The sequence below is a fragment of the Oryctolagus cuniculus genome, chromosome 17, assembly GCF_964237555.1.
Source record: "Oryctolagus cuniculus chromosome 17, mOryCun1.1, whole genome shotgun sequence".
NCBI classification, from domain to species: domain Eukaryota; kingdom Metazoa; phylum Chordata; class Mammalia; order Lagomorpha; family Leporidae; genus Oryctolagus; species Oryctolagus cuniculus.
Genome location: NC_091448.1, coordinates 1,115,000 through 1,128,850, shown reverse-complemented (window position 1 = coordinate 1,128,850; position 13,851 = coordinate 1,115,000). Strand labels below are relative to the sequence as shown.

Sequence of the window (13,851 nt, the reverse complement as noted above, 5' to 3'; positions counted from 1 at the left end):
CATCACATACAGGCACTGCTCCAATTCTTATCCAGCTCCCTGTTAATGGCCTGGGAAAAGCAACAAAAGAAGGCCCAGCACTGGTTCGAGTCCCAGCTGCTCCTCTTCTGATCCAGCTCTCTGCTGTGGCCTGGGAAAGCAGTGGAAGATGGCCCCAAGTCCTTGGGCCCCTGCACCCTCATGGGAGACCTGGAAGAAGCTCTTGGCTCCTGGCTTCGGATTAGCGCATCTCCAACCGTTGCGGCCATCTGGGGAGTGAATCAGTGGATGGAAGACCTCTCTCTGTCTCTCCTTCTCTCTCCGTGATTCTAACTTTTAAAATAAATAAGTAAATCTAAAATAATAAAATAAAAATCTTACGGGGCCAGTATTAAGCAGCGCATCCCATATCAGGGTGCTGGTTCGAATCCTGGCTGCTCCACTTCCAATCTAGCTCCTTGCTAACGCACCTGGGAAAGTGGAAGACGGTACAAGCGCAAGGGACTCTGCCACCTATGCAGGACTCCCAGCTGGAGTCAGGGGCTCCGGCTTATGTATGCACAATAACACATGATTTAAATAAATCCTAAATGTATATATAAACACTTTTTATAAGTACAAAATAAAATTATAACAACACGGAAAAGGCAGCGTGACCACATCTTTGTTGGGGCACATGATAATGTTTCTCCCTGAACTCAGCCGTGTCTTAGACATGAACTGCAGCGACCCCACCCAGGACAACCCACTAGGTACACACATGCAGAGATGTCGGTGCGTGTGCACACAGACACGGGGGTTATTTACGGTTAGAATTTCAAGTGCTTCTTACTTGCTTATTCGTATTTTTCTGTATTGTTTGACCTTGTGTAACAGGTTCAAATTATTATTTTTTTATTTTTTGACAGGCAGAGTGGACAGTGAGAGAGACAGAGAGAAAGGTCTTCCTTTGCTGTTGGTTCACCCTCCAATGGCCGCCACAGCTGACGCGCTGCGGCCAGCGCACCGCACTGATCCGAAGGCAGGAGCCAGGTGCTTCTCCTGGTCTCCCATGGGGTGCAGGGCCCAAGGACTTGGGCCATCCTCCACTGCACTCCTGGGCCACAGCAGAGAGCTGGCCTGGAAGAGGGGCAACCGGGACAGAATCTGGCGCCCTGACCGGGACTAGAACCCGGTGTGCCGGTGCCGCAAGGCGGAGGATTAGCCTAGTGAGCCACGGCGCCGGCCACAGGTTCAAATTATTTTTATGATCAGAGGAGAGGTTTTTCATTTGCGGAAATGTTCCCCAAATCTATTTTAGAGAAATTAATGTGTTTGAGTACCCCCAAGAAAATTTATTTTTTTCTTTTAATTCATTTTTAACAGATTCAATATGACTTGTACAGACAAGTGCAAGAACATAATGATGTGCCCTCCCTCTCTCCCAAACTTCTCCTAAGCAGTGGCTCACGGGCTGGTAAGGGCCTTGGGGATGAAGCGGTGAGTGACGGACACCTCACCCCCCCACTGCGCCAAGATGAGCCGCCTGCCGTGGTCGGCACTTTCCTATCTGCACCAATGAACTCCCCCGGGGAAACAACCCGGGTTTCAGAATAACCGGGTGCATGTCCAAGTCACAAGCACGACACTGCATTTTTAGGAACCTCTGAAACTTTCTGAGTCTCACCTGCTCTGACAATTCTGGGTGTTTTTTTCTTCTAAAGATGTATTTATTTATTTTCAAAGCCAGAGCTACAGAGAGGGAGAGACAGAGACAAAGATATCTTCTATCCGCTGGTTCACTCCCCAGATGGCTGCAACAGCCAGTGCTGGGCCAGGCCAAAGTCAGGAGCCCGGAACTTCACCCAGATCTCCCACGTGGGTGGCAGGGACCCAAAAACTTGGGCCATCTTTTGTTGCTTTTCCCAGGGCATTAGCAGCCCTGCATCACAATGAAGCAGCCGGAACAGGAATCAGTGCCATGTGGCAGCTGGCATCGCAGGAGCAGCCACATCCAACACGCCACAACGCTCCCCAGACAATTCCACTTTAACATCAATGACAAAAATCCAACTTGAAAACAAAATCACGGGGCCAGCGCTGTGCTGGCAGGCAAGGCCTCTGCTTGCAGCATGGTATCCCACGTGGGCGCCGGTTCAAGTCCCGGCTGCTCCACTTCCCATCTAGTTCCCTGCTAAGGTGCCTGGGAAAGCAGCGGAGACGCCCCAAGTCCCTGGGCCTCTGCACCTGGAGACCAGAAGAACCTCCTGGCTCCTGGCTTCAGCTTGAGCCAGCCCTGGCTATTGCAGCTATCTGGGGAGTGAACAGGGGTGGTGTCGCTCCCCCTCTTCGTGGAGGAACGACACTAAGCCCTGCCTAGGCTTCCTATCCGAGTCACGGCACCATTATGTCGCTCCCCCTCTTCGTGGAGGAACGACACTGGACCCTGCGCTGTTCTTTCTGTCTGCTCGGCCCTCCCCGGGTTTGCGGCTGGTTCTTCCCGGGTTGGCTACCGACCCTTCCACCTCCGTGGAAGGGCGGTTCCTCCTGCCACTTTCCCCACTTCCGCGGGGGAGTGGCACACCGCCGGCCGGCTCTCTCGGGGGCTGCACGGGTGTTCCTTCAGATAGATGTTCCTGGTGCATGTTGTCTCTCTCCTCCTTTATAGTCCTCTTCCGCCAATCCCAACTCTGCTACCCACACGCCGAGTACGCTGCTCTCCTCCAATCAGGAGCAGGTCCCACAGTTTATTGGTTGAACTGGAGGCAGCTGTGTAGAAGCTGTTTCTCCTCTCCCAGCGCCATATTGTGGGAGAGCAGATGCATAGAATAAGTCTTAATTCCAGTAACTTAGTCTAGTCCGAGTTGCTCCCAGTTGCTCCCCACAGGGTGGAAGATCTCTCTATCCCTTCTTCTCTCTCTGTAACTCTGCCTTTCAAATAAAATAAATCTTTAAACAAAAAGAATAAATAAATCTTAAAAAAAAAAAAATCACAGGGCTGGCATGGTGGCGCAGGTTAATCTGCTGCCTGCGACGCCCACATCCCACATGGGTGCGGGTTCAAGTCCCAGCTGCTCCACTTCACCAGCTCCCTAATACACGGGAAAGCAGTGGAAGATGGCCCAAGTGCTTCTGTCTCCCAAGTGGAAGACACAGAGAAAGCTCCTGGCTTCAGCCTGGCCCAGCCACGGCTGTTGCAGCCATCTGGGAAGTGAACCAGCAGATGGAAGATTTCTCTCTCTGTGTAACTCTGCCTTTCAAGTAAGTAAATCAATCTTAAAAAATAAAATCATTATCTCTAAATGGCGCCTACAGGGTTAATAAAATTCCCTGGTGCTGGCATTGTGGAGAAGCTGGGTTCAACCACTGCTTATGATGCTGGCATTCCACGTCAGCACCAGTTCAAGTCCGGCTGCTGTTTCCAACCCAGCTCCCTATCACTGCATCTGGGAAGGCAGAGGCGGCTGGCCCAAGTACTGGGCACTGCCACCCACAGAGACCCTGATGGAGCTCCTGCCTCAGCCTCTGCAGAGCCCCTCAGGGAATGGAGGACAGGAGGTCTCTCTGTCCCTCCTCCATCTTTCAGATGAACGCTCAAGTCTGTTAAATAAAGGGGGGGGGGGGGGGGGGCAGCATTGTGCACAGCTAGTCTCAGCCACTGCTCACAATGCAGCATTCCAGAGTCCTGGCTGCTCCACTTCTGATCTAGCTCCCTGCGAATGTGCCTGGGAATGCAAGTGCTAGCGCCCTGCTGCCCACGTGGGAGACGCAAAAGCAGCTCCAGGCTCCACGCTTCAGCTTGGCCTGGCGCTGGGCCTGCAGCCATTTGTGAGTGAACCACTGGATGGACATCGATCTCTGACGCTCTCCCTAACTGCCTTTTTTTTTTTTTTTTTTTTGCCAGGCAGAGTTAGTGAGAGAGAGAGTTACAGACAGTGAGAGGGACAGAGACAAAGATCTTCCTTCCGCTGGTTCACTCCCCTAATGGCAACTACAGCCAGCGCTGCGCCAATCTGAAGCCAGGAGCCGGGTGCTTCCTCCCAGTCTCCCATGCAGGTGCAGGGACTCAAGCACTTGGGCCATCCTCCACTGCCCTCCCGGGCCACAGCAGAGAGCTGGCCTGGAAGTGGAGCAACTGGAACTAGTACCCGGCGCCCCAACTGGGACCAGAACCCGGGGTGCCAGCACTGCAGGTGGAGGATTAGCCAAGTGAGCCACGGCGCCGGCCCTAACTGCCTTTCAAATAAATAAATAATAAATCCTTTTTTTAAAAGATTTATTTATTTATTTGAAAGTCAGAGTTAGAGAGAGAGAGAGAGAGAGAGAGAGAGGTCTTCCATCCGCTGGTTCACTCCCCAGATGGCTGCGACAGCTAGAGCTATGCCAATCTGAAACCAGGAGCTTCTTCCAGGTCTCCCACGTGGGTGCAGGGGCCCAAGGACTTGGGCCGTCTTCCACTGCTTTCCCAGGCCATAGCAAAGAGCTGGATCGGAAGTGGAGCAGCCAGGCCTTGAACCGGTGCCCATATGGGATACCGGCACTTCAGGCCAGGGCATTAACCTGTTGCGCCCCAGCGCTAGCCCCAGTAAATAATCTTTTTTAGAAAATGAAATGGAGGCCAGCGCTGTGGCGTAGCGGGTAAAGCCACTGCCTGCAGTGCCAGCATCCCATATGGGAGCCAGTTCGAGTCCCAGCTACTACACTTCCCATGGCCCAAGCCCTTGTACCCACTTGGAGACCTGGAAGAAGCTCCTGGCTCCTGGCTTCAGATTGGTGCAGCTACACCCATTGGGGCCAGTTTGGGAGTGGACCAGCAGATGGAAGACCTCTCCTCTCCTCCTCTCCGTGTGTATGTGTAACTCTTTCAAATAAATAAATCTTAAAAAAAAAAAATGTGTTTATTTATTTGAAAGGCAGAGTTAGAGAGAGGCAAGGGAGAAACAGAGAGATCTTCCGTGCACTGGTTCACTCCCCAAGTGGCTGCAACGGTGGAGGGGCTGCGCCAGGCTGCGCCAGGAAGCCCATCCACACGTGGGTGGAGACCGAAGCTCTTGGGCCGTCTTCTGCTGCCTTCCTAGGTGCATTAGCAGGGAGCTGGCTCACAAGTGGAGCAGTCAGGTCTCAAATTGGTACCCATGTGGGACGCTGGTGTCGCAGGTGGTGGGCCTTGGTGGTCACTTCTAGAAACTAAATCTCCCGGACAAGTGCTGCAGCACCAGTGACAGCTCCAGGCAGCTGAGCGTGACCCTCGGCAGATCCCTGCTCCTCCAGCCTCATCCCGGCTTCTGTGAAAATGGACGGCTCACACGGCAGGGCCCTGCAGTCCCTCGCTCTAACGTACGACAGTTACATACGTGAACAGAACTTGGTTTTGTTTATGAATAAACAAAAACTCTATACGTATATATTTTTATCATTAAAGAGGTGTTAAAACATCTGCTTATAACATACTGGAACGCCTGTTCTGGAAGAGCTGGGTAGTAAATATTCCATATTCCAGCTCTGCCAACCACGCCCTTGGTCACGCCCACTCAGCTCCAAAGCAGCCAGAGGCAAGGAGACAGCGAGCTTGGCTGTGCTCCGGCAGCACCGCCTTCCCCAAGGCGGGAGCAGGCCCGGCAGTGTGCCGGCCTCTGGGCTGAAGTGAAAAGCAAAGCCGCGCACCTACTCCAAGTCTCACATCCCATTCCAGGTCTGGCTTGTGCTCCTGCACGTACGTTGTACTTTCCTTCTTTTTTTTTTTTTTTTTTTTTAGAGATTTATGTATTTACTTGAAAGGCAGTTAGAGAGAGAGGTTTTCCATCCACTGGTTCGCTCCCCAAAAGGCCGCAACAGCCAGGGATGAGCCAGCCCGAACTCAGGAGCTTCATCCAGGTCCCCCACGCGGGTGCAGGGGTCTAAGCGCTTGGACCATCTGCCGCTGCTCTCCCAGGTGCGTCAGCAGGGAGCCGGATCTGAAGTGGAACAGCCAGGACTCAAACTGGCACAACCTGCTGCCCCAGGACACCAGCCCCTCCCGTCACTTTTCGCTCACAGAGAGGCGGGTGTGGCTTTCACGTCTGAGAAACACTGGGATGGATGACTCAGTGCCTGCTTCCCCAGTTCCCCTTGGAAAGACACCGGATGCTTCCCCACATTTTCACTCACACACGTGAGAACACTTCTTCCGCCCACCCTTGAGCTCCAGGCCCTGCAACTTGAAGCAGTGACCAAGAGTGACCACCGAGCCTGCAGCAACCCCACCCAGACACAGCAGAGACGAGCATCGAGAGTGCCGAGGGAGGGAGGAGGAGGAGGAGGGCGGACAGGAGGGGAAGGCCGCGCCGCGGTACCTTTTTCAGAAACGTCGCAGCTGTTTCTCTCTTGGTCGCGGTGATCCGCTTCACGCCATCCGGGGACTGGACGCGGATTATCTGTTGCAGATGAAAGGAGACGTTTACCGCCCAGCTTACCTCCCAGCCTGTGAGCTCTGGCTCCCTGCAGGGTGAAGCCCAGCCTCGCCCTCCCCTGCCAACGCCCAAGCACACTTCCTAGAGGAGGAAGCGGGGGAGGCATCCGGAGGGTACCCTCTGGAGTCTCAATTCTTACCTAAGTTCACTCTGAAGTCATTTGACCTGACAGCTAAGATGCCCACAACCACATCAGAGAGCTGAGTTCAAAACCTGACTCCAGCTTCCTGCAGTGTACACCTGGGAGGCAGTGGTGATGGCTCAAAAGTAATCTGGTTCCTGCCACCCTCGTGGGAGACCCCTCTGACCCCGCTTCAGCCTGGACCATCCCCAGCCTTGGCAGGCATCTGGGGAGTGAACTGGCAGATGGGAACACACTCTCTGCATCTCAAATAAAAAAAATACTTTTTAAAAGACAATTTCAATTTTCATCCATTTTCTAAAATACTTATTTATTTACTTGAAAGGTAGAGTTATAGGGGCCGGCACTGTGGTGCAGCAGGTTAATGCCCTGGCCTGCAGTGCGGGCATCCCATATAGGCGCCGGTTCAAGACCTGGCTGCTCCATTTCCGATCCAACCCTCTGTTGTGGCCTGGGAAAGCAGTAGAAGGTGGCCCAAGTCCTTGGGCCCCTGCACCCACGTGGGAGACCCAGAAGAGGCTCCTGGCTCCTGGTTTCAGGTTGGCACAGCTCCAGCCATTGCGGCCAACTGGGGAGAGAACCATTGGATAGAAGACTGCTCTCTCTCTCTGCCTCTCCTCTCTCTGTGTAACTCTTTCAAATAAATAAATAAATCTTAAAACAAAAATGAAAGGTAGAGTTATAGAGAGGAGACAGAGAGAGCTTCCATCTGGTTCACTCCCCAAATGACCACAGTGACCAAGGCTGTGCCAGGCCAAAGTCAGGAACTTCTTCCAGGTCTCCCACGCACTGCACCACAGCACCGGCCCCAATCATCATTCTTCTTCTTTTCTTTTTTTTTTTTTTTTTTTGACAGGCAGAGTGGACAGTGAGAGAGAGAGAGAGAGAGAGAGAGAGAAAGGTCTTCCTTTTGCCGTTGGTTCACCCTCCAATGGCTGCCGCACTGGCTGCAGCGACCATTAAAGGGTGAACCGGGCCGGCGCCGTGGCTCAATAGGCTAATCCTCCACCTTGCGGCGCCGGCACACCGGGTTCTAGTCCCGGTTGGGGCGCCGGATTCTGTCCCGGTCGCCCCTCTTCCAGGCCAGCTCTCTGCTGTGGCCAGGGAGTGCAGTGGAGGATGGCCCAGGTGCTTGGGCCCTGCACCCCATGGGAGACCAGGAAAAGCACCTGGCTCCTGGCTCCTGCCAGGATCAGCGCGGTGCGCCGGCTGCAGCGGCGGCCACTGGAGGGTGAACCAACGGCAAAAGGAAGACCTTTCTCTCTGTCTCTCTCTCTCACTGTCCACTCTGCCTGTCAAAAAAAAAAAAAAAAAAAAAAAAAGGGTGAACCAACGATAAAGGAAGACCTTTCTCGGGCCGGCACCGCGGCTCACTAAGCTAATCCTCCGCCTAGCGGCGCCGGCACACCGGGTTCTAGTCCCGGTCGGGGCGCCAGATTCTGTCCCGGTTGCCCCTCTTCCAGGCCAGCCCTCTGCTGTGGCCAGGGAGTGCAGTGGAGGATGGCCCAAGTGCTTGGGCCCTGCACCCCATGGGAGACCAGGAGAAGCACCTGGCTCTTGGCTCCTGGCTCCTGCCATCGGATCAGCGCGGTGCGCCGGCCACAGCGCGCCGGCCGCGGCGGCCATTGGAGGGTGAACCAACGGCAAAGGAAGACCTTTCTCTCTGTCTCTCTCTCTCTCACTGTCCACTCTGCCTGTCAAAAATAAATACACACACACACTGACAGGACTGGTCTGGAAGGTCAGCAGGCCTGGGCACCGCCTGAGGGGGCGGGGCCGCCTGCAGCGCCAGCATCCACAACGGCTCCGGTTTGTGCCGTGTTTGCTCCACTTCGGATCCGGCGCTGCTGTGGCCCAGGAGTGCAGTGGAGGATGCCCTGGGTGCTTAGGCCCTGCACCCTATGGGAGACCAGGAGGAGGCCCTGGCCCCTGGCTTTGGGCGCTGGCTGTGGCAGCCATTTGGGGGGTGAACCAACGGAAGGAAGACCTTTCTCTCTCTCTCTCACTGTCCAACTCTGCCTGGCAAATAGAAAAAAAGTTTAAAAAAAAACCTCCCACTTGGCTGAAAAGGGTTTGCCCCATAAGTTCTCAACCTTGAAGACTGTCTTGAATGATCCGAGTTTCCCAACTGTGAAGAGCACAAAACATCTTACATCCTTTCGCTTCGTACCCACGCCTGTTAAACCGTCTACACCTCCTTACTGTCTCTGGCGAGCAGGTGCGCTTCCGCGGCAGCGGCAAGGCCTGCGTCTGCTCGTTCCTGGAACCTCTCAAAGCCTGGGCTGCGCTTCCCTGCGGCCCCGGCCCGGCGCACCGACACCGCTGGGCGCCCTGGGACCCCCGCCCGGAACACCGACACCGCTGGGCGCCCTGGGACCCCCGCCCGGAGCACCGACACCGCTGGGCGCCCTGGGACCCCCGCCCGGAACACCGACACCGCTGGGCGCCCTGGGACCCCGGCCCCGCCACCCCTCGGGAGATGAAGGACTGATGGAACAAGTCAGCTACACCCACAGAAACCGGTTCTAAAGTCTAACTTAAAAAAAACTTCGACAGCGATTTCAAAGAGGACTGCTTTAACTCCTCACCGCCTGGGAAATTCAACGAGAGAGGAAGCCTCACCTCCTACCCGCCCGGAGGCCAAGGCTGGGGAGCCAAGGCACCAAACGGAGCCGGGACCCGCATGGCCGCGGGGGTCCCACAAACGGAGCCGGGACCCGCACGGCCGCGGGCGCCCCACAACCGCAGCCGGGACCTGCACGGCCGCGCGGGTCCCACAACCGCATCCAGGACCTGCACGGCCGCGGGCGCCCCACAACCGCAGCCGGGACCCGCACGGCCGCGGGCGCCCCACAAACGGAGCCGGGACCCGCACACGGCCGCGGGGGTCCCACAACCACAGCCGGGACCCGCACACGGCCGCGGGGGTCCCACAAACGCAGCCGGGACCCGCACACGGCCGCGGGGGTCCCACAAACGCAGCCGGGACCCGCACGGCCGCGGGCTGTCAGCGCCGGTGCCGCTCCCCCCGGAGACCCCAAGCCCCTCGGCGCCTTCCCGGCGCAACTTCTCACGAGTTCGCCGTGACCGCTGTCTTTCTGATTTCCTGGCCATTTCCTTTGGCCAACTTTGGGCGGGAAGCGGCGCAGTCCGGGACAAGCGTCAGCCCGGCCGGTCGCCCGTTCCCAGCAGGCAGGTGTCCGGTCCCGCGCCCCCCTCCCGGCCGCTCCCGCCCAGGCGGAGCGCGAGGCCGCGGAGCCCCGAAGGCGGCCTTGGGAAGGCCGCGACCCCGCTCGGGGGCCCGAGGGCTCCCGCCAGGCGGCTCCGCAACTGCGGACGCGCCCGGCCCGGCCCTGCCCGCCGGCCGCCGGGTCACGACAGGCCCGGCCAGAGCCAGGCGCGGGAGCACGCCGAGGGGCCGACGCCGCGGAGGGGCCCGCCGAGGCCAGGGGAGGGCCGGCCGCGGCGCCGCCTCCCCACAGGCCGCCGCGCAAATCTGCTGCCTCATCCCGGCGCCCCGCTCCCGCCCGGCCGCCGCACTCACGATGCTCTCGGCCATGGCGGCCGCCGCTGTCTCCGGGCTCGAGCCCCGGGCCGCCGCCGCCGCCGCCTGCCGCCCCGTGGGCCTCGCAGCCCCGGCCTCAGCCCCGGCCCCGGCCTCCCGCCGCCGCCGCCACCGCCGCTCCAGCTTCGCCGCCCGCCCGGCCGCCGCCGACGTCCGGTGCTTCGCCTGACGCGCTCCGCCGGGCCCTCAGCCCGCAACGCAGGTTCCGGCCTCAGGGACGGCCCCGCGCATGCGCGGGCGCGGCGCGCGGCCCCGCCCCCTCAGCTGCCCATCCGGCCAGGCTCCGCCCCCTCGGCGAGCGCGCGTGCCCGGGCGTCGGGGCGGCTGCGGGGCGGCTGCGGGGCGGCTGCGGGGCGGCTGAGGGGCGGCTGCGGGGCGGCTGCGGGGCGGCTGCGCGGAGACCCCCGCGCGTCCGAAGCCTCGCCGGGGCTCGCTGCGGAGTTGCAGGCGTCAGGCTGCTCACAGACGAGCAAGAAGTAATCTCGGCGGGGCGGGGTCCATCTTCGTGCGTAGGTTTCACATTTTTTGCGCTGAAACAGACTTTAATCCCATTTCTCCCAGAACTTTCACGCCCCTGGTAGATGAGCCCGCGCCAGCCAAGCGGGGCTTCCTCCTGCGCCTGCTGTCTCTGAAAGGCGGGCGGAGTGGCAGAGGAGGACGCACAGCCGGGGACCCCCCATCTCCCATGCGGAGGGTCAGGGTCAGGGTCAGGGTCGGATTGGGTTAGGGTTAGGGTTAGGGTTAGGGTTAGGGCTAGGGTTAGGGCTAGGGTTAGGGTTAGGGTTAGGGTTAGGAGTAGGATTAGGGTTAGGGTTAGGGTTGGGTTAGGGTTAGGGTTGGGTTAGGGTTAGGGTAGGGCTAGAGTTGGGTTAGGGTTAGGGCTAGGGTTAGGGTTAGGGCTAGGGTTAGGGTTAGGGTTAGGGTTGGGTTAGGGCTAGGGGTAGGGTTATGGCTAGGGTTGGATTAGGGTTAGGGTTAGGGTTGGGTTAGGGTTAGGGCTAGGGTTGGGTTAGGGTTAGGGTTAGGGCTAGGGTTGGGTTAGGGTTAGGGTTAGGGTTAGGTCTAGGGTTAGGGTTAGGGTTATGGCTAGGGTTGGGTTAGGGTTAGGGTTAGGTCTAGGGTTGGGTTCGGGTTAGGGCTAGGGTTGGGTTGGGGTTAGGGTTAGGGTTATGGCTAGGGTTGGGTTAGGGGTAGGGGTAGGGCTAGGGTTGGGTTAGGGTTGGGTTAGGGTTAGGGTTAGGGTTAGGGTTATGGCTAGGGTTGGGTTAGGGGTAGGGGTAGGGCTAGGGTTGGGTTAGGGTTAGGGTTGGGTTAGGGTTAGGGTTGGGTTAGGGTTAGGGCTAGGGTTGGGTTAGGGTTAGGGTTAGGGGTAGGGTTGGTTTAGGTTTAGGGTTGGGTTAGGGTTAGGTTTGGGTTAGGGTTAGGGCTAAAGTTGGGTTAGGGTTAGGGCTAGGGTTAGGGTTAGGGCTAGGGTTGGGTTGGGTTAGGGTTAGGGTTAGGGTTGGGTTGGGTTAGGGCTAGGGTTAGGGTTAGGGTTGGGTTTGGGTTAGGGTTAGGGCTAGGGTTGGGTTAGGGTTAGGGTTATGGCTAGGGTTGGGTTAGGGTTAGGGTTAGGGTTAGGGTTGGGTTAGGGTTGGGTTAGGGTTAGGGTTAGGGTTAGGGTTAGGGTTCACTCTCCAGATGCCAGCAGCAATACCTGAGCCGTCCCCTGCACAGTAGCAGGGAGCCAGGCCGGGGCTGGAGCGTGGAGGGCCTGGAATGCAGGGACCCTCCTGTGGTTTGCGGGGAGTCTGGAGCCTCTCTTAGCTGCTTTGAATTCTCAAGTGCTCCACCTGTGCCTCCGGCGCATGCCAGACCCTGCAAAGTCTGCCGCTCACCCTGCATGTGGTTGTGAAAAAGTTACGAAGACCCCAGAGAGGCTGAGACTCTCCTCGTTAGCCCCTGGGCCCACTCTGCTGTGCTGAAAAAGTCAGGAGGTGGTCCGCACCCCACCCCCTCCCTTCCCGGGAAGTCTGGGGCACCGGCTGTGCTGAGCACCGAGCCTCTCCCCGCACAAACGTTCACCGAGGCTTCCACGAGGGGCAGGCGCCAGAACCCTGCCTTCGTGGACGTGTCCACAGGAAACACACAGCGTCACATGTGATCAGGCATGATCGGAGGGAGGTGGGAGGGCAGGAGAGAGATAGGCAGGGCCCAAGCAAGAGCGGCCCTCCCTAAAGGAAGCCCTCCTTCCTCAATGAACGTGGCCATGGCTGCACGCCTTCTCTGTGCCTGTGCTTTGAATTCTTCTCTAAGCAAAAGGCAAGAGCCTGGGGTAATCATTGTGGCCTAGCCCAGCCCACCACAGTGGGAGTGCAGGACCAGAGGTGGCGGAGACAGCCCCCGGAGAACACCGGCAGGACGCGTGGTGGACACCACCCGGGGCCCTGGAGAGGGACAGAGGGTGGGCTCCTGAAGCTCCCTGCTCTGCCGGGATGGCCTTTGTGGCCCTTAGGTCAAAATGAAGGAACTGCCACAGCCCTGCCCCAAGTCCTGATACAAGGAAATTTTTTTTAAGAGACACAGAAGAGTGGGCCAGTGCCGCGGCTCACTAGGCTAATCCTCTGCCTGTGGCGCCAGCACACCGGGTTCTTGTCCTGGTCGGGGCGCCGCATTCTGTCCCGGCTGCCCCTCTTCCAGGCCAGCTCTCTGCTGTGGCCAGGGAGTGCAGTGGAGGATGGCCCGAGTGCTTGGGCCCTGCACCCCATGGGAGACCAGGAGAAGCACCTGGCTCCTGCCTTCGGATCAGCGCGGTGCACCGGCCACAGCGCGCCGGCCATGGCGGCCATTGGAGGGTGAACCAACGGCAAAGGAAGACCTTTCTCTCTGTCTCTCTCTCTCACTGTCCATTCTGCCTGTCAAAAACAAACAAACAAACAAACAAACACAAACAAATAACTGTGTGGTGAGATGATGCTGGCATTAGAAGTAGAATGCATACTATCATGCAGTCAGACAAATGTACAGAACCACAGTGTCTGTGTTCCCCATAATTGTGAGGCACATGTACTTGGCCTTAAATATGTACAAATTATTACCCCCCCCAAAAAAAAAAAGAGAGACACAGAAGGGCCGGCACTGTGGCATAGTGGGCTAAGCCTCCAAATTCAGCGCCGGTATCCCATATGGACACCAGTTCAAGTCCCAGCTGCTCCTCTTCTGATCCAGCTCTCTGCTGTGGCCTGGGAAAGCAGCGGAAGATGCCCAAGTCCTTGGGCCCCTGCACCCGCATGAGAGACCCGGAAGAAGCTCCTGGCTTTGGATCCGCCCAGCTCTGGCCGTTGCAGCCACCTGGGGAGTGAACCAGCGGATGGAAGACCTTTCTCTCAGTCTCCACCTCTCTCTATCCATAACTCTTCCTCTCAAATAAATAAATAAATAAATAAGATCTTTAAAAAAGAAAGAGAGACACAGAGACAGAGAGAGCTTCCAAATACCCACAAGGGCGTGGACTGGGCCAGGCTGGAACCAGAGGCCCAGAACTCCACCCAGGTCCCGCACCTGCCCCAGTGCCCCCCCCCCCCGAGCCGTGGCAGGGAGCTGGCACCCGAGAGAGCCTCGTGCTGGGCCGTGCTGTGCTGGAGGGGAGAGCAGGAGAGGGCTGACCGTGGCTGTGACAGGCAGCCACGGGGTGATGAACCCACGCCGGATAACCACGGAGATGCACGGGTGAGGGCAGAGCCCGCGGGGCCCGATCA

General features: G+C 57.9%; 1 protein-coding gene across 1 annotated transcript in view; it reads right to left on the bottom strand.

Moving 5' to 3' along the window:
* The window catches only part of NPLOC4 (NPL4 homolog, ubiquitin recognition factor), a 58,014-nt gene extending 47,750 nt beyond the window's left edge, over positions 1-10,264 (bottom strand). Inside the window, exons 1-2 of the mRNA XM_070060159.1 lie at positions 10,094-10,264; positions 6,291-6,371 (exon numbers count right to left, since the gene is read on the bottom strand). Of these exons, the coding sequence (XP_069916260.1) occupies positions 6,291-6,371; positions 10,094-10,108 (96 nt within the window). The 5' untranslated portion in view covers positions 10,109-10,264. The remainder of the gene's footprint in view (positions 1-6,290; positions 6,372-10,093) is intronic.
* Positions 10,265-13,851: the final 3,587 nt, after the last annotated feature.